The 21,422-nt window shown below is 35.8% G+C and overlaps 1 protein-coding gene across 12 annotated transcripts in view; it reads right to left on the reverse strand.

Annotated features, from left to right (window-relative positions):
- CPLANE1 (ciliogenesis and planar polarity effector 1) overlaps window positions 1–21,422 on the reverse strand; it is a 127,263-nt gene that overhangs the window by 84,883 nt on the left and 20,958 nt on the right. For 11 of the 12 annotated variants that reach the window (XR_003792726.1, XR_003792727.1, XR_003792725.1 and 8 more), the window contains exons 16-25: window positions 18,130–18,303; window positions 14,179–14,407; window positions 12,947–13,086; window positions 10,125–10,342; window positions 7,403–7,567; window positions 4,605–4,743; window positions 3,306–3,415; window positions 3,028–3,186; window positions 2,809–2,917; window positions 852–1,152 (exon numbers count right to left, since the gene is read on the reverse strand). Coding sequence is in view for 9 of the 12 variants with exons in the window: in XM_029217388.1 (XP_029073221.1) it covers window positions 852–1,152; window positions 2,809–2,917; window positions 3,028–3,186; window positions 3,306–3,415; window positions 4,605–4,743; window positions 7,403–7,567; window positions 10,125–10,342; window positions 12,947–13,086; window positions 14,179–14,407; window positions 18,130–18,303 (1,744 nt within the window). In the remaining 3 variants the exon portion in view is untranslated. The remainder of the gene's footprint in view (window positions 1–851; window positions 1,153–2,808; window positions 2,918–3,027; window positions 3,187–3,305; window positions 3,416–4,604; window positions 4,744–7,402; window positions 7,568–10,124; window positions 10,343–12,946; window positions 13,087–14,178; window positions 14,408–18,129; window positions 18,304–21,422) is intronic. The other variant, XM_029217386.1, reaches the window with a different exon arrangement.

The raw sequence follows: 21,422 nt of genomic DNA on the forward strand, positions 1-21,422 counted from the left end.
CTTTCTGCTGCTATTAACCTGTTGGGCAGGCACCTAACTACCAGCCATAATTACTTTTAAATCTGTTTCCTTTCAACATGGTTCTTAGGGCAGAACACAGATCCCTAGTTCCCTCAATAAAAGAAAGCTTCCAGTTAGGCACCTGGGCTGAAGCCGCCATGTCTCTTCCTATTAAGAATACAAAATAAGCAGTCTCCAAGGTATTCCTGTGCTAACACTGAATTTGTTTGGTGAAACAAGCACATCATTTATGATACTACCAGATACAGTTTAAGCAGATGTCTGAAGTAGATGATATTATTTCACTTAAGCAAGATTATGGTTGATTATATAGTCTTTCAGTCATGAGAAGGATGAACTGCATTGTAGATACTGAATTATAAAGAAAAAAATCTGCTTAAATCAAAGTAACAGAGGTTTAACTGATAAGCAAGAATTTCTCAACAATTTACAGACAAGCTTTAAAGATGAATGTGCAAAAAGAAAAAAAAAGATGAATTTGCAAATTCCTTCCCTGTAAACTCTAAAAAAAATACAGCTAACCAAATAATCCTGAACTATTTAAGTCCAAGATTGCTGAAAGAACTAAAAGTCGTCCAGTGAACTCTAGAATTTCATCTACTCATTTTATTTTATACCTTCAGGTGGCAAAATTATTTTGTATCTCACTAATATTTTAAATGGATTTTCAACAGTCTCATCTTACACTCCTAACATTCTTGTGGGTATGGAGGGTGGTAATAATACAATCAGTGAGGTTGCTGGAAATAAAAATCAGTTGCATGAAAATACTGAAAGTACTTTGATCCCAAAGGAAGTGAATGCTTTCTATTACGAGATCTCAATTGTACCTTTGAGAGAAATGTATCCTACTTTTTTCTCCAGCCAACAAAGCTTCTGAGAAAGTATCAGCTGTATCTGCATCACTGTGGACCACAGAATTCCCTGGTTCTGTGAGTGTGCTCCTGCTCAAACTAGTTCCCAAGGAAAACTTGTCAAAACCTAGAACCTCAGCTGGTTTTTCTTCTTCAGTTGGTTCCCATATATTCATCTCAAAAGAACCTATATTTCTCTGCACACGTTTCAGAGCTTTCACCCTCACTTTATGGATAGAATGCATGATAACAGACATCATTTCCTGAGTTTGGGGACCTAGAAAGAAAAGAACAAAAGGCCTTAAAGTTCATTAAAATGTTTCAACTCAAGACATAAGGGGACCCAATTCTGGTCCCCCCTGGGAACATGAAATCTAACTGATGGCTAAGGCTTAGTTCTACAATCTTACAGATCATGCTTTTTTTTCAATATCTGTTAGAAAGGTACGGTCCATATTTTTAAGGTAGAACAGGAGAAGCTAGAAAAGGTCCATTAAAGAACAATAAAAGTGACTCCATAAAAAAGTATGCCCTGGAAAACAAAAAATTTAGAAGCAATTTAACTGGTTCAAAATCTGATAATTAGAGAAAGAATCACTAACATTCTTCTCACTCCCATAGAGTGGCACACAAGAGAAAATAAGTATAATTTTAGCCAAAGAAACAAAAACACCTTTCTGACTTCAAGTAACAGAAAACAATAGAAAGGGAGGCTTTTCAAAACTGCCTGCATAAAAATTTTTAAATATCATTAATACATAAACATGACATTTTAGAGATTTCAAAAAAGTCTGAAAAAATATAAATACAATGTAAGTACATTAATGCAATAATGTACATCATAGGATATTACTAGACTTAAATAACTATAGTTCTAAAACAGAGAGTAATCTGAATTCTTTAAAAATTTCTACAACATTATGAATACCTCATTTCATTGTACTTCACAGATATTGCATTTTTTACAAATTGCAATATCTGTGAAGGTTTGGGGCAACCTTCAAGCAAGTCTACTGGTGCCATTTTTCCAGCAGCATTTGCTCACTTCATGTCTCTGTGTCACATATTGCTAATTCTCACAGCATTTCAAACTTTTTCATTATTATGAGATTTGTTTTGGTGACCTGTGATCAGTGATCTTTAATGCTACTACTGCAAAAAGATTATGACTTGCTTATGATTATGACTCAGATAATGGTTAGCATTTTTTAGCAATAAAGTACTTTTTTAATTAAGGTATATACATTGCCTTTTTTTAGAGCACACTTAATAGACTATAGTATACTGCAAACATAACTTTTATATGCACTAGGAAACCAAAAAATTCATATGACTTGCATTACTGCATTATTCACTTTATTATGGTGGTCTGGAACCAAACCCGAAATATCTCCAAGGTATGCCTGTGCTTAATGCCATTGAACTGTACACTTAAAAATGGTAAATTTTATATTATATTTTACCACAATAAAAAAAAATTTTCACAAGGTCATCTTGAATGCATAGTATAAAATAAGGAGCATAAATAACCATAAAAGGAGAACACTAGTTTTCAATAAAATATCTGATTATACAAAGCATTATATATTCATTTTATATATTTTACCTTTTTTAATCCTCTTTCAATACATATTCATAAAGAAGTATTAATATACTCATTTTACAAATAAGGAAAAGAGGCTCAGAGATACGGAGCAACTTGCCTATGGTCACACAGTTACTAACTGACAGAGCCATGACATGAAGTCAGCTTTGTCTGGTTCCAAAGCAACAGAATTGGTGCTTCCGTAATGGGGAAGTGCTTCTGACTTCTCATACTCCTATCTCCAAAGAGAAATGCATAAAAACATATGCACTAGAAAATAAATGCTTTCAAAACAAAATGAGAATCTTCAGCAATTTATCTATCAGATATCTAAGAAATGACAAATACCTTTCACAACATAGTGTCTGAGTCTCTGTTGAAGAGAGTGATATTTTTCTCTTACAGGAACCCTTATGTCCTCAGGATTGGGAAACGCTTTCACAAAAATTTCTGCTACCTTCAGAAAAATTTTAAAATGGGTTTTATGAGCATCATTCTTAATTATAAATAAAATTCTTTAAAGTCTCTGATTCTGATTTAGTTTATTTTCACCTACATTTACATTACCTCTCTGATTGGTGGCAGTTCTCCAATGAGGCTCAAAATTAGATCCTGAATAAGTTCTTCAATATTGGAAAACCGAGAGAACGGTAGCATTCTACAAGCCCATTCCACTGCACTGAGACAGTGCTCAACCATACAAGAATCAAACTTCACTTCGAGGTCCTAAATGGATATTAAAAAATATCATTTCCTTTTCACTTTAGACAGATAGACTAGATTCTTCAATCAAGCAATTATTTCCCAAGTAATATTTATTTTTCTTATTCTTGTGTAATTGATACCTTTTTTCCCTCCACATTTTCCCTTGCCTTCTGATATTGCCTGCAACTATAGGATAACTTATCACGGACGTGCAGCATCCAACACAAAGCACAAAGTTCTCTGAAGCAACCTAAATCAGGAATGGAAATATAAAAGAAGACTGTATGAGTATATACATTAATATTATAACAACTGTTGGTTATTTTTTTTCCAAAATAAATGTCTTTATACTGTTGATTATAAAAGAAACATGCTCATACTCAATACTTTATATAAAAGTTGTGGAGATCCTTACAGAATTTTTACACATATTATTCCAGAGTATTTCATACATGTCATACTCGCATGAAAATATTAAAAACACTTTATAGAGTAAATAAGCTACTCTATTTATTGGTAGTTTACTTGTTTTAAACTTAGAGTATATTGTAGATATTTTTCAAAGCCAATACACATAGCTCTACTTAATACCATATTGTTAATTTATTTGGAAAATCACTTATTAATAGGCATTTAAGGGACTTCCTGGTGGCACAGTGGTTAAGAATCCGCCTGCCAATGCAGGGGACACAGGTTCGAGCTCTGATCCGGGAAGATTCCACATGCCGCGGAGCAACTAAGCCCATGTGCCACAACTACTGAGCCTGCACTCTAGAGTCCACGAGCCACAACTGCTGAGCCCATGTGCCACAACTGCTGAACCTCGCGTGCCTAAAGCCTGTGCTCCACAAGAGAAGCCACCACAATGAGAAGCCCGTGCACTGCAATGAAGGGTAGCCCCCGTTCACCACAGCTAGAGAGGGCCCGAGCACAGCAACAAAGACCCAACACAGCCAAAAATAAATAAATAAATTTATTTTAAAAAAAGTAGGCATTTAAGTTAAAAAATTTTCAATATTAGAAATATAATTTCCAATATAAAACAATATTTTTATTAAAAGTAATACAGGTACACAAAGATATATAAAATCATACTATGTATATACAGTTTTGCAACTATCTCTTTTTTTTCACCTAATGTATCTTAGATATATTTCCTTTTTCTTTTCTTTTTCCCTGGCCGCACCACAAGGCACGCAGGATCTTAGTTCCCCAACTAGGGATCAAACCTGTGCCCCCTGCAGCGGAAGCGCAGATTCTTGACCACTGGACCACCAGGTAATTCCCTCAGATATATTTCCATGGTGGCAACAGACACACACGGTCTTTTCATTATCAGCACAGTACTGTTACATGAAACTTCCCCGAATCAAATGTAAAATATATCATTACTAATATTTAGGCCTAATTTATAAGCAAACAGCTCATTTTGGACAAACCTATTGCTTTAATGGACACTTCATCAAGCTTGTGGTCTCCAGTTGTCCCAGGTCGAAAGAATGCTACACCTCCTTTACAGAAATTAAGTAACGACTGAGGGAAAGGACTCAATGAAGGAAGGGATCCTTTCATTCGAATCTGAAAGTAAAGAAAGAATATGTTAATTACCAGTCATATAAGTCAATTTTTAAGGAAACTATAAAGCAACAAACAAGGCAGGTAAGATAAACCATAAAGAGTGGAAAACACAGCATGGTTCCCATACTATGTAAGAAAATGTCCCTGAAATCACTTGTACTTTCAGAAACTTAGCTCACAAATTTAACTCAACAAATTCACTAGGCTAAATCTCAAAGGAAAAAAAAAAGGTTCTAGCCAAATTAACCTCTCTTGTCACTCAGTTTTGCCTAAAAAGTTCTGTATAAAAAGAATTTAATGCTATTTCCCCTGACTTTCCCCAAAGGAATAGTAAAGAAAATAAACTTAAGTATCTAACTCTACCTATGTGCATTACCTAAAAACTAATACAGAAAAAGGTGTATCTACATACAAAACTTTAAAAAACTAATCTATAAGTGACAGAATTATAAAGTCATCATTTGGCAACTCCTAATAAAAAAATGACTCTAGCGAGGATCATCAATAAATGCTAAATTAGGTAAAAAATTAATGGGTTGATGGAGAACATGATAGTAGGTGGAACATGACCCAAATTCATTGATCCATCTCATATCATGAAAAGTGAAAGGAAAAGACGTATGTGCAACATGATATGCTGCAGAGGGGAAGTATACAATACCACTTATGAAGGATTCCATTCTAAGAAAATGTTAACCTGAATTTAATCAAATCTGTCTACTTTGATGAGGATAGATTAATTCCCAGCTTATAGAAAATAAAAAGAAAGAGGAACAACTTAAATGACACTAAATGAAAAAATGACAGACAAATCCAAAATATGGTTCAGGACCAACTACCTAATCTCTCTAACAAATCAAGAATAGAAAATAAAGGAAACTACTGTGTGTTAAAAGGAAACTGTGATAGAATAAAAGAAAAGCGGGACTTCCCTGGTGGCACCGTGGTTAAGAATCTGCCTGACAATGCAGTGAACACGAGTTTGAGCCCTGGTCTGGGAAGATCCCACATGCTGTTGAGCAACTAAGCCTGTGCGCCACAACTACTGAGCCTGCACTCCAGAGCCCGTGAGCCACAACTACTGAGCCCGTGTGCCACAACTACTGAAGTCCACACACCTAGAGCCCGTGCTCCACAACAAGACAAGCCAACGCAATGAGAAGTGCACGGCAAAGAAGAGTAGCCCCCGCTCACCGCAACTAGAGAAAGCCCGCATACAGCAACAAAGACCAAACACAGCCAAAAATAAATAAATAAAAATAAACTTATAAAAAAAAAAAGAATAAAAGAAAAGGGATCTAAGAGACATAAACCTGGGAAGAAACGGATTAGCAGTAGGCTTGTAATCTATTTTCTCCCTCTACTATTCACTTCCAGAAAGACATGATCTAGTCAAATCCCCTTGTAAGCATGCTAAAGACAGACTTCTTGTCAAACAAATTAATGGTATTTACCAGATGTACAGAGTCTGTCTAGGCTGGTTATTAGAAACAAATCTAGAATGTATGGATTTATGGAGTATGACCCCTGGAAAATGTTACCCAAGCTATATAATTAGAGAGATATAAAAAGATGTTAAATAACTGAAATAGTTCCCTTTTGTGTCATGACGTTAAAAAAAAACCAGGACACATTCTTCTACAGTGAGAAAAGACTTTGAGCAGTGTATGCAATTCCAGAGTTCACTACATTTCATCTGTATCTTTTGGCTACCTATATCCTTGCAATTATTGGTGCAGTTTGACCCATGGATGAAAAACATGTGTCTACACAAAAACTTATACATAGGGGCTTCCCTGGTGGCACAGCGGTTAAGAATCCGCCTGCCAATGCAGGGGACACAGGTTCAATCCCTGGTCCGGGAAGATCCCACACGCTGCGGAGCAACTAAGCCCATGCGCCACAACTATTGAGCCTGCGCTCTAGAGGCCATGAGCCACAACTACTGAAGCCCGCGTACCTAGAGCCTGTGCTCCACAAGAGAAGCCACCGCGATGAGAAGCCCGCGTTTGAGGCCATGCCTCAAAACTTCCTTTATAAATGTCCAGGAGTATTCTACTTTGAGAAGCAGGTTTCGTACTATAAATAAGCCTGAAATTTATGGATTTATAGGGCAGGACTCCTTGGGAAAATATCACAATTATAAATATTAATAAATATTAGTATATTTAAATCGTTTACCATACTGTTACTGAGTCTAAGCCCATACTTCTTGCTGCACCACAGGCCAATAATCGAGAAATGAGTTCTTGGGGCAAGGAATAACGACTTTATTCGGAAAGCCAGCAAACCGAGAAGATGGTGGGCTCATGCCACAAAGAACCATCTTGCCTGAGTTAGAATTCAGGCTCCTTTTATACTAAAAGGGGAGGGAGTAAAGTCAAACACTTCCTGGTTCCCATCAGCCTCTGGAGGGCATGTGTTAATTTCTTCCTCCCTGCAGTCATTCACAGGTGGGCCTGGTCAGGACGTTTCCTGTTAGCTAAAAAGAGGTATTTTAGCTTAATGCTCATTACCAGGGAAGCAGGGTTCCCAAAGATGGGCCGTTATGTATAATTTAAGGTTAGAAGCAATAAACCTTTAGTGATTAACTTGTAATAGAATACAAAAGGTTCTTCCCTATTTCAATAGCACATAAGTGACTCGGACATTTCCATACCTTCTGCATGACTTTTCTTGCCCATCTCAACTGCAAGATGTACCACTGTGCTACAGGAAAAGAACACCGAGCTGCCCGGAAAAGCAAGAGAACACGTTGAAGGATTCCAGACACCTTTTGGCGATTATCTTTTTCAGCTTTTAAAAGAAGATCATCACCATCTTCCTAAAAAGAAACAATAACAACAATTTTAGTAGCTAGTAAAACAGAAACTTAAAATGTTAAAGTGAAAATAAAGATAGTGCTTCTCAAAGTAGAATACTCCTGGGCATTTATGAAGGAAGTTTTGAGACATGGCCTCAGAGATTAACTATAGCTATTTCTAGTGTCAAGGAAACACTTCTCTCACCTCAAACAACGTAAAGAGGTAAGTCGACCCTAATCCCAAGTCTTCGGCTACAACAGTTGAAGCCATCACCCCGGACTCCATGGGTGGAATGTTACAGAGAAAGCTCCTTTCAAAAAGAATGACTTTTCCCTTCCTCTTCCTGGAAAAATCCCATTATATTTCAATGTCACCTCCTCCGTGAAGCCCTCCCATTCTGTGCTACTATGAGTCTTTGCTCAGACTTCCATTATAGCTTTCACTAATCTATTCTTGCTGATTTATGTATCTGTTTCCCACACTATTGAGAACCACCCAGGAACAAAGGCCTTGTCATATAGTGCATAGAGTAAACTCCAATATGTGGTAGGATCCAACAAATGTTTCTTGAATAAACACAATTCAAGTCAGTAGCTACAGATTAATTTCCCAGAGAATGAGATAATGTGAATACTGTAAACATTTGCTTCCCCAACCTTCTCCTACCATTGTCACTTCTTAAGAGTATTCAGTTTTTATTTGGGTATCTGCCCCTCTCCTACATAGTCAAATGATTCAAAGAGAGCTGATCCCATATCCCTAGCTGCCAAGGAAGGCCCTAGTCAATTGCCAAGCAGTACTTTGTATTAGCCCTAGCCAAGGTGTTTGATTCGAGGACAGGGAAGTGACCTCAGTCGGTCTTACAAGAGTAACTCTCAGTACTCTTGCTTGGAATGCTGGGAAAGAAATACTTTTTTACTACTTTTCTTTCTCCCATTCCCACTCCCTTTGGACATGGACAAGGTATCCTTAGAAGCTACTGGCAGCCATTCTGCTCCCACAAAGGGAGCCAGCCTTAAACTGAAGCTGACACCTTAGAAAACAAACTAAAAGAAAGAGCCCAAGTCTCTGGTAACATAACTGGATTTCTCAATTATGCCAGCCAATATTTACCAAGTTTCTGTTACTTACAACCCAAAGGGTTCTAACTGATACAGAGGGACATTTAAGAGAAATCCTACCATTGGAGATTATTTTACTAAAAAATAATAAAATGAAGTACTACTAAGGATTGGTACCAAACTAATATCAGCACAGCATATCTAAAAATATCTTAAATGCTATTTCTAATTCCTAAACCAACATACTGAAGACTCAGATATGAGAGGAAAGAGGAATTACTGAGAAATACCATGGACTACTTATTCTTTCCATTTGTAATATATTACACCTGAAAACTCAACAAATGAAATATTTTAATCTACTGAAACGTAACTTGAAATATAACAATGAGAATACAGCAAATAAGTCTAAAAAAAGAAAAAGAAAAAAAGTTGCTAATTCTGAAAAAGTAGTAAAGAAACTACCAGAATCAATTTAAACAACTAACTGAATATTAAAACAATTTAAATGTAAATAATTTACATTAACACTTTAAATCCTAAAACCAGCTATGTTATGATTTTCAATAAGAGCAGAGGAAAAGTTCCTGAGAGGAATACAGTACTGCTATTTATAAGACAGAACTATCAATTGAAAAGTATAGGAGAAAAAAATGACCTTTCAAATCAAAGAAAAATCAAACTAAGTCTTTCAAAAGAGGCACAGACAATGAGATGAATAAAAGACTAAAATAATGTATGGCTTGGGACTTCCCTGGTGGCACAGTGGTTAAGAATCCACCTGCCAATGCAGGGGACACGAGTTCAAGCCCTGGTCCTGGAAGATCCCACATGCCACAGAGCAACTAAGCCCATGCGCCACAACTACTGAGCCTGCACTCTACAGCCTGCGAGCCGCAACTACTGAGCCCACATGCCACAACTACTGAAGCCCACATGCCTAGATCCCGTGCTCCACAACAAGAGAAGCCACCGCAATAAGAAGCCCACGCACCGCAACGAAGAGTAGCCCCCGCTCGCCACAACTAGAGAAAGCCCGCACGTAGCAACGAAGACCCAATGCAGCCAAAAATAAATAAATAAATAAAAAATAATGTATGGCTTCTAAATTCTGACATTCTTTTTGCTACCCTAAACAAATGTTTATTTTTTAAAAATCTGGATACAGAGAAATATCTCTTAATTTTGTTTTATTATTGAAATAATTTTAACATTTATTGAATGCTTACTATGTGTCCTAGGCCCTAAAGTAAAAGCTTTTACAGGATATCTCATTTAATACTCTCAATAATGCTGTCAGAGGTGCTATCATCATCTTCATTTTACAGATAAGGAAACTTAAACATCAGTTTAGTACACTGCCCAATATTACACAATAAATAAACAGCAAAGCTGGAATCCAGAAGTTAGCTTCAGAGCCTGCATTTTCAACTTGATGATTATTTTCAAGTTGATTATTTTAAAAATTGGACAAAATCAACTTTAAATTAGTTAAAAGATTAAGCACTAAGCTTACTTCACTAAGAATAGCTGGCTGAGGACAATATAATGGAGGAGCTGGAAGATACAAGCCGACCGGCACTAAGCCCCACAGTCTCTGACTGAAGTCCTTGGCAGAGTTTATCAGAAGCTGAAATGTCTCTGAAAGAATATCTGCATCAGCCATAACTGCTGCTTTCAGTACTTCCTGCACGGAACCAAATAGCAGATCTGCATCTTCTTCTTCAATGGGATCTAGCAAATACAAAATTAGGTAAAGTAGTTAAAATTTATATTATACTTTTCAGGTTATTTTGTAGGATAAAATTTCATACCTGAAAAAGCTGATTGCCAAAAATGAACATATCGGTCGACATGCAAAACACCCAAACTTCTAGACAGAAACTTAATAAAGATTCTCTTACTTTTAAGATTATAGGTAATCAGAGCACAAAGACTTTTCCAAAATTATACAAGACACTGTAATAACAATTATATAATAAAAAATTCTTGGAATATAGTTGTGACTCAAAAATAATAATAAAAGAAAAAAATATTAATGGGAAAAATAAAATGTCAAGAAAGACTCCAAAATAACATACAACATTACATGAAGGCAGTGAGAGAGTAATTATTTTCTTTTTCATAATAGTCCATCACAGTACTTTTATAATAAAAAGGACTTGTGAAGCTAAAAAAACCCCCAGAAATATACAAAATAGTCATACAGTATGGCTTCAATTATATAAGTGTATGTACATATGGAGACATGTTCCAGAAGGCAAAATGCAGAGATGCAGGTGGCAGAATTGGAGACTTACGCACTTTTATATTAGGAAATATTTTAAGCATACTTTAAGGTATAGAATATAATATGAAAACACTCACGTACTGACTTTTCATCCTTGTCTGATATTAACATGTTTCCTACATTCAATTTAGATTAAAAAAGAATGTTGCAAATACAGCTGAAATTCCTTAGGTACCAATCATATTTCACTTCCTCTCTCCAGAGGTAGTCACTATCCAGAATTTGGTGTGGCTCTACTGAAACTCCTATTACACATATGTTGTGTCTTCCACAACATTCTATACAAAGTTTAACTTCTCTTTCATATTTTCCAACTCTTTTCTTTATATCTATACATTTTTATCTCTCTATATATATTTTTTTGTGTGTGTATATATACAGAGATAGATCAAATTCATTTTCCAGTTCACTAACCATCTGCTGAGTTTTTTGTTTTTAAATCAGTTTGTTGAGGTATAATTTACATACACTAAAATTTATCCTTTTTAAGTGTACAGTTCGATGAGTTTTGTTTGTTTTTTGTTTTTTAAAATATTTATTTGGCTGCACTAGGTCTTAGCTGCAGCACGTGGCTTAGTTGTGGCATGCGGGATCCAGTTCCCTGACCAGGGGTGGAATCTGGGCCCCCTGCACTAGGAGTGCAGAGTCTTAACCACTGGACAACCAGGGAAGTCCCCAGTTCAATGAATTTTGACATTTTCATCACTCCAAAAAAGTTCTTATACCCTTTTGTTGTCAATTCCCCCCTTACTCCCATGTAACCATTGATCTGTTTCTTGTCCCTATAGTGTTGCTTTTTATAAAATCACATAAATGGAATCACACAGTGTGTAGTTTTATTTCTGAGTTCTTTCATTCAGCATAATGGTTCTTCAATTCATCCATGTTGTTGCATGTTATCAGTAGTTTGCTACTCTTTATTAATTATTATTCCACTGTACAGATAAATTGCAATCTGTTCTTCCATCCACAAGTTGATAAGCATTTGGGTTGTTTCAAGTTTTTGGCTATTATGAAAAAGCTGCTATGAACATTCAATATACAGGTTTTTCAGTGGACCTATGTTTTTATTTTTCTTGGGTAAATACCTAGGGATGGAATCCATTGACTTTTTCTCTTTCTTCCTGACCCCTGGAAATTTCCCTTACTTTCTTTAAATCTTAGCCTTTAAATGCATATCTTTATATTTTATCTAGAAACACACTGTATCTATGTATTTATTGTGGGAGAGTTTTCAGATCATCTAAAACAATATATTGCCAGAACTGGAAGTTCAGACTGGGAATTTTTTAGTCCTTTTTTTCAAAATCAACTTTCATGTAGATACATTATCTTTTCATTTACTTAAAAAAAAAACTGACAGAAAATTATCAAAGAAATTTTATCATTTTCAGTCTGATTTCCAAGTATTATGAATTCTTTCCAGAAAGAGAAGTTATAATTAATAAGCTCTAGGAATCTAGAGAAGTCTCACTGCTTAATGGAGACAAGCACTAATAAAACAAAACAGCTATCCTGGTTTTATCATTAAATATATGACTTTAAATAACAGACTTCATTACTTTTTGTCTAAATTTCCCCCTCTTTAAAACAGACGAATTTTATAGGGCTCCTGGGTAAATATATGTATTACATGTAATATTATATTATTTTTTTATAATACCACTCAGAACTTTTCAAATTAAAAGCAAAACACAACTCTATGATTTATGCATTAGGCAAGAGGTTCTAAGTACCCCTTGACATCTGAGATTCTACGATTCTATGACTGCAAAAGAAAACAATCTAAATGCAGCAAAATACCACTAGTATAAAGAAAGGCTATGCATGGAAAATCAGAATATCATTCAGATACTGAACATTGTATTTTGAACTGCATCAGTTTGGGATGCTCCCATTATTAAGAATAAATAGCAAAATTTTATTTTTGATAAGCTTATTACTTCAAAGCATTAATATATGTGTGGGTACTTAAAAGCTTTTTAAAATACCATAAGCTTTATATTAATTAAGTCGATACATGTGTCGACCATACATAGGTAACACACCTGTAAACTGTTTGTATTTTGAGCCCATTTCTTTTTTTGCTTCCAAAGAGGCCGGCTGACCTAAAAAACACTGCAGTTTTTCCTGGAAAATCTGTGCTGGAGTCATATTTAACGGTAGATTCAGACCCTTTTTCCTGGACCTGAAATCACATCAAATTAAGGGAAAGGAATACAAATTTTGAAAAAAGGAAGCATACACACATCAAGAGCTAAACATGAAATTTTAAAAAACAGAGAAATTCACTTTATTCATCCTATATTTAGACAAGAAATAAGCAAGGAAATACTGTATTAAGGATAGTATTAAGGCTTTCCATAATTATGGTACTAATATATCTCCTCATCCTTACCTCCCACTACTGCCCTACAAATGTACTCTATCCAAACCAAACCAAACTTGCTTCTGCCATATGCCTTTGCTCACATTTGGAATGTTCTCTCTCCCTACAGCTACTCAGTTTGTCAAGATCCCATCTTCCCTTCAATGCCCATCTCAAATGACATCTCCCACATAAAGTATTTCCTGTCCTTCCCTCACTTGATACTATTGCTCTCCCTACTGTACCACGGGCACTTTTCTTACCATACTATGTAAATTGTAATAATGTTTTGTCCTATTTTCCCTATTAAACTATAAATGCCTAAGCATAGAAACTATGTACCATTTAAGTTTACAATCCAATAAAACACCAGGCATAGAGCTTGATACAGAGTTACTTAATAAATAAACATACATTGAATTATTGAATTAAAAAATACAGAAGACACAGCAATACCATAACCTTCAGAATAGTTAAAATATAGGGATTAGTTTGATTAGCTTAAAACTCAAATCCTGTTTGGGAAAGACAAACTTTCCCATTGACTATAGGCCCTTTGAGGGCACTACTAACAAACTAATGTGCTAAATAGATGTTTTAACACTGTAAGTAAGCCTCTGATCTGTCCAATACAGTAGCCACTAGCTGTATATAGCCCTCTAAATTTAAATTAATTAAAATTAGATGGAAAATCCAGTTCCTTGGTCTTACTATCCACATTTCAAGCGCTCAATAAATACATGTGGCTAGTAGCTATCAGATTGGATAGCACATATAGAATATTTCCATTACTGAAAAAAGTTCTACTGGACAATGCTGAACTAAGGATTCCACAAAATGCATAAATACCAGCAATGACTGAAATAAAAAATATTTTAGATGACACCATCATACTTTCCTAAAAATACATACCTTGTGAAATTGCTATCATGTTTACAGAACAGCTGCAAGGCCACACCAATGGAAACAGACGTCTTCCAGTCTCCAAGTTTCTGTGCCAACCACACAGCTTCTGGAACCAGGCCACCAATAAATAATAATTCAAGGGCATATTCAACTGTCCACACATTAGAAAGATTCTGCTCTCTAACAACACTGGCCACCTTCGAGTGTTGCAGAGGAATAAGTCGAAAGGGCTGCTCTGTGAGTAAATTAAAGAAAATGGATTTTACAATTATATATACAAGAACTCACACCTCCTTTTATAGATCTCTTCAATCAGTATTTCCTACACAAAACCACAACAAGGAAGATACATACAAAATGGCCTAAAATAATGCTTAACATACTCTAGAATAGTCTTTTTAACATTGAACACTGTGTCTCTTTAGTAGGTCATGAAGCAAATGTCAGCATTCCTAAAAACATGAAACTGAGTAGACACAGAAACAGAAGAGACAGTATCAGAGTGCATTACACAAAATAAAGGTAAATAAGTACAGTTTAATGAAACTTTTTGGTCAGATAATATAAACGTACACACACACGTAAACGTACCGGTCACAGTGTACAGTTTACTACTGTGGGCTGCTGTGAAATATATAGCTATTTCTCCTACTGCATTATGAAATCTGGAGGGCAGAGACTGCATCTTACCTGACTTTGCATTCCTCATAGTGTCATGGGATAAAAATCTAGTTTGAGGTAATACTCAAGCATATTAAATGTTCAATGTATTAGTGTTTAACAGAAAGTAGAAAACTGTGATTTTCAGTAATCCTGAACAAATGACAAGATTTCAGTCTGGCCTGAGATTAAATACAAAGGGCAATAATATCCTCCTCCCCAGCCTTCTGTATCCTTCCCTAATTAAAGTAACTTGAATGAGAAATTTGAAAATACTATGACAGAGCTGTTATCTTTTAAAAAATACATACTGCTAAGATTTTCACTCACTCCCTCAAAATAAAACTGGTAATTAGTATATGTAGGTTTTTGCTCCTTGAAATGAAATGATTAGTTTCTTATGTGATCTGCATAGGCTCTGCCCATACCAAGCACTAACATTTTAGCTCTTTGACAAAGATATGGAAAGAAACGAAAAATTTAGTCAATCGATGACTGTTTGATTCTGCATAGGCAAACAGCCAGGAGATAGATGAAATATTTCCAGTTTTTAATTCACTATGAGTAAGACGCTGTACCATTTGAATTTGAACGATTTAATTTTCTGAAATTTTTACTGCTTTCACACAGCAAACATCATACCAGATAAGCAACTCAAATCCCCAATACATTCTGCCACTAGTTCTGATTTAACAGATTAACATGAAATATATTCTAAGTCAAGCCTGCTAATATCATTTTTCAAGACAGAGGGAGATTAAAGAAATTAAAGGATATATAACAAGTTTCAGATATTTAAATTGTCAACCATCATAGTCTAGTCTCTGGCATAGGAAAAGAACACAAAGTCTTCTCTCCTACTCTCTCCTCTAACTGGGAAGATATTTACGTAGGGAATAAAAAGGTGTCTCTGAGCTTTTATGAACGTTTATGAGTCTGCCCAGAAACAATTCAATAACTCTGTCACTTTTCTTCACAAAGTGTGATAAATATCAGTCTCCCTTGGATATGTAAAGTCATCTGTAAAGATAAAAATCATTAGCAAAGAGCAAAAGTCCTATAAATATTGTAGGACAGAAAGATAAGAAATTGAGATAAATCTTCTGAATACCAGGATTGTACCTTTTTTAAGATTTTTCTAAAAACCACATGAGGGCTTCCCTGGTGGCACAGTGGTTAAGAATCCGCCTGCCAATACAGGGGGCACAGGTTCGAGCCCTGGTCCAGGAAGATCCCACATGCCGCAGAGCAACTAAGCCCGTGCGCCACAACTACTGAGACTGTGCTCTAGAGCCCGCAAGCCACAACTACTGGGCCCCGTGCCACAACTACTGAAGCCCACGTGCCTAGAGCCCGTGCTCCGCAACAAGAGAAGCCACCACAATGAGAAGCCCGTGCACGGCAACGAAGACCCAATGCAGCCATAAATAAATAAATAAATATTTAAAAAAATTAAAACCACATGAGTTCTGCCTCTCTCCTTCAGTAAAATTATATGGATTAAGGATACAATTTGTTATCAGAAACATTATTACCAAAAATAGGGAGTACAAGTAGTAAATACTACCTCAGTTGTGACAAAATAAAGAGAGCTCAAATAAAAAACTATTGTAATAATTAGTGTCAAATGTACAAGGAAATAAGTAATATCCAACTGAGAGGTTCAGTCAGAGGAAAGCATAAAGTGAGAGAAAGAAGCACAGGCTGTTCTCAGGGAGAAAAGGAGGGAGCACCAGCTGAAACTGAGTTAGTGGCCAATGGAGAGGGAAAGGGGAGAAGGTAGATCCTGGAAAAACAGAGCACCCGTTTCTCTGTTTACACCAGCTCCCTAAGAGAAGCCATAATCAGGTCAGGGCCAACTTTTCTTCCCCAGGGAAGCAGACACCTCTGAAAAGGAACCTCTAGACAATTTCCTTTCTGATCCTAACTTACATATAAGGCTCTCTAGGGTCTAGAAGCTCCTGAAAACCCTGACGACACTAGAGTCTAACACTACTGTTAAAGCATCCAAGTGGGTGAGGACAGTCCTCCACTCCCACCCACACCCTGAGAAAATTAGAGTCCAAACACATAGTTCAAAATCCACAGTTCTGTGACTAAATCTGATGACCACTTGTTGCTACTTCTATTAAACTTCTAATTATATTACATCTTGTACTACTCTAATCTATGTGTGCCTTGTACATGTTTATCAGTTCGTGTTATTTCCTGCTTAAAGCCCTCCAATAACTTCCCATTGTACCTAAAATTCAGATTTCATACCCTGGCTTACATCACCTGGCCATCTATCTCTGTCTTCATCTCATACCACTCTCTACCTCACCCTCTGTGCTCCAGCTACACCAGTCTTTCAGTTTCTCAGACACATCAAGTTTGTCCTTGCTCTAGAGCCTTTGCACAGGCTCAGCTTATAATGCTCTAAGTCCTATGCGTCCATGGCTGGCTCCTTCTTGTCATTAAGAGTTCAGCTTAAATGTCACCCCCGCAGAGAGCTCTTCCCTAAAGTCATCACCTCAACTACCGACTCAGTCACAATACATTTCTCTACTTCAGTTCTCTGCATAATAATTGTCACCATTTGATAGATCTTTGTTTATATATGCATCTATTTAATTTTCCGTCTCAATCTATTAGATGTACTTCCATAAAAGAACAGGTATTTCATCTGTTTTGTTCATGGCAGTTAGGATAAATCTGTTCCAAATGTCAAGACAAGACAAAACTACAGATGTTTTCATATTATTAATTTCATATGGTGCAAGCTAATATATTTCCAGCACCTACAACACTACCTGACACATAGCAGGCACTAATAAAAATTATTGGAATGAATGAATATCATAGAAATCTGTGTACATGCTTATTTCCATTAGGGTAGGGCAGTTACCTCACACAGATTAGGTACATTTTGACTCGATTAATGAAATGATTAAGTAGAGCAAAGAAAATGATTCAAATAAAATTATAAAAGTAAAATGTCCAAATAAAATTAAATTCTAAATTAGCATACTCAAAATTTGTTAAATTACATTTTTATAGCCCTTTTACTTTAAAAATGGAAACTTTATAAATGCCAATGTGTCCAAAATTCACAATTTAAAAATACATAGTCAATAAAAACAAGTCCAAAGCAATTACCTTTCTCAGATTATATTCATTCGTAAATAGTCACTCGTGTATCTCCTTCGCGTTCAGGCACTGACCTAGAGCAGTTTTATTTCCATGGACTAATGATCACCGTATAATACGATTTTAAATATTACGTGCAAAAACAAGGTGAGAAAATTATTTGTTTACCTGTTTTAACATGAAGAGGAGGAAGAACATTCACATTGTGAGGTGGCAAAATGCAAAGCAGCTGATTGGTGAAATAGGAAGCCATGAAGCGAGCCATGGACTGGATAACCCTCACTGCCGCTTCAGGATGAACATTTCCAGTCACTCCAAACTCACAATGAGACTTCTCAGGAACTGCAGGATACACCAAATGACCAAAGGAGATTCTGATCAAACTATCAAAAGTAGTAATATTTAAGTTCCCAACATTATGCAAGAAGAAAATTATAATTACAACTTTTTTCTGAGATGAACACCCATGGCCTACACAAGTTAATTTATAATAGCTATCTACACTTCTTGAAGACAACAGAACAAAAATAATTAGCTCATAATTATGAGCACATACACTTAGGAACTCTTTTAACCTCAAGCTACTAGTTTTACCTAAAAACATGGAAGGATCTATACAAACAATCCAGCCATAATGGACTTGCAAGTTAACATTTCATTATTTATTTTCCCTTCTTTCTTCCCTTTCTAATTTTCTTTCTTTAATGAAAGGAGGCAGGGTTTACTACAAAGATAATCTGAAAAGCACCAGAGCAGTGATTCTTCATGCTTTTTTCTGTACCATTAGGTCTGGATATTATGATATACTTCCATTAGTAAGAGTAAGTCCTTACCATAAGATTCTTCTGGGAGGTATGGACAAAAGGAACACGTGGAGTGGAGGGAGAAGGCAGGGGAGGGAGAGAGTTACATCACTATTTCTAGGGTGATTCTGATATAAACTAGTAGGAGCAAACATGTGTCATCCCTATTTGAAAATCAAAACTCAATAATATAAATTGGCATTCAGATATATGTAAATAAACAGTTAAAACTATTAAACACAGATAAATACTAAGTTAACATTAGTTTTTATAAAATGTATGGCCCCAACAATGGCAAAGTATCTTTCTTTCTCAGAAGTCACTTGGGGGGAATTCCCTGGTGGGCCAATGGTTAGGACTCTGTGCTTCCACTGCAGGGGTCCCGGGTTTGATCCCTGGTTGTGAGAACTAAGATCCCACAAGCCACGTGGCACAGCCAAAAAAAAAAAAAAGAAAAAAAAGAAAGGAAGTCACTTGGTAGGTATTCACAATAATATTAAGTTCTATATGTGTATGGCCATTTCTATCTTGTCACTTCTTGGAAGCTTGTGCCTGGTTTCCTCCGGACTTCACCCCATGCTCCTTTTCCCTTTGCTGATTTTGCTTTGTATCCTTTCATTGTAATGAATCATAGGTGTGAGTACAACTATATACTAGGCCCTGTGAGTCCTGCCTGTGAATCCCCTGAACGTGGGAGTAGTCTTGGGGACTCCTGACCCAGTAGGGATATGATTAATATACTCTAAACAATTGTCATTAAAAATTAAAACAAATACATTACAATAGGTTCAACTTATCTTGAAATTTATTATCATGTCATGACAAGACTACTGAAAAAAAAAAAGGAATATCAGTCAGTTAAAAAGTCACACATATAAAAAAAAAAAAAGTCACACATAAAAGTCTTCCACTCATACACAGCTACCAGTCCTTTTGGAGGGCAATTTGACACCAGGCATCAGAAGTCTTAAAACCATGGATTCTCTTTGATCCTGTAACCTCATTTCTCAAAATTTAACCTAGAGATATTATTAGTAATGTTCACAAAAATTTATGTACACTACAGCATTATTTAAAATATCAATAGTAAATAGGTGGCACCAATCTAAAATGTGCAATAATGAGGAAAAGGCTTAATAGGTTTTTAAAAAGAATATTATTTACATTGGAAAATATTCATCATAATATTAAGTTTAAAAGATTATAAAACAGAATATACATATATAAATGTATATAGACAAAAAAATGATAGATTAAGTGATTTTATTTTCTTCTTTAAACCTTTCCATATTTCAAAATTGTCTAAAATGAACTTGTACTACTTCTGTAATGAACACAAAAATTTAAAAAGACAAATATCACCAAAAGTAAGAAATCTATAAACAGTGGCTGCATATGACATCACTTATATGTGGAATCTAAAAAGATGATACAAATGAACTTATTTACAAAACAGAAACAGACTCACAGACATCGAAAACAAACTTATGGTTACCAAACGGGAAAAGTGAGGGGGAGGGATAAATTAGGAGGTTGGGATTAACAGATACACACTACTATATAAAAACTAGATAATCAAGAAGGACCTACTGTATAGCTCAGGGAGCTCTACTCAGTATTCTGTAATAACCTACATGGGAAAAGAATCTGAAAAAAAATGGATATACGTATAACTGAACCACTTTGCTGTATACCTGAAACTAACACATTGTAAATCAGCTATACCCCAGTATAAAATAAAAATTAAATTTTAAAAAAATGCAGAGAAAATATGAATACCAGAATAAAAATGTCATGGTATTCTACCATCTATCTCACCTCAAAAAAAACAAAACAAGGGGCTTCCCTGGTGGCGCAGTGGTTGGGAATCCGCCTACCAATGCAGGGGACGCGGGTTCGTGCCCCGGTCCGGGAAGATCCCACATGCCGCAGAGCAGCTGGGCCCGTGAGCCATGGCCACTGAGCCTGCGCGTCCGGAGCCTGTGCTCCGCAACGGGAGAGGCCACAACAGTGGGAGGCCTGCATACCACAAAACAACAACAACAACAACAAAAAACAGTGGCTGAAGCCAAAGAAACCAACACTGTTCTGATAAACTAGTGAAAATCAAAGAAAGGATTTTACGTAAGAGATGGGCCCCACTTCTCAAACTATTTTTAGAAGCCTTTGTAAACTAACTTCTTTTGATCACTATTTTCCATCAGTAAAATGATGTTCTAAACAAATAATCAGTTATTAGAAAAAAACCAAAACAAACAAACTCTATTAGAGTCATGAACTCCATTTAGAAAGTTCTGATACATTGAGCCGTTCTGACACATTCATACGCATAGTATACATCTAATGGTCTACGACCGTATAACTATTATTATAACTATATTATGTGTTCATTCATATATATCTTTTACTCTGGTTACTGCTTAATTTAAATACACCTCTTTTAAAAAGCACAATCTAAATATTCTGCAGCCTATTAAGCAATTTTAAAAAGACTCGGAATACCTCAGAAAGAGATTTTCATCACTTTACTAAACAACCTTAAGCAACCATTAAAGAAAATATAAACATATCAAGGAAAAGTACTTGGGTACCTGATATTATGTCTAACAAATAGGGCTGTGATACAACAATTGTATCAGTTCAGCAGGCAATTACTGC

The sequence above is a fragment of the Monodon monoceros genome, unplaced genomic scaffold, assembly GCF_005190385.1.
Source record: "Monodon monoceros isolate NGI ecotype Baffin Bay Population unplaced genomic scaffold, NGI_Narwhal_1 Super_Scaffold_12, whole genome shotgun sequence".
Taxonomy (NCBI): domain Eukaryota; kingdom Metazoa; phylum Chordata; class Mammalia; order Artiodactyla; family Monodontidae; genus Monodon; species Monodon monoceros.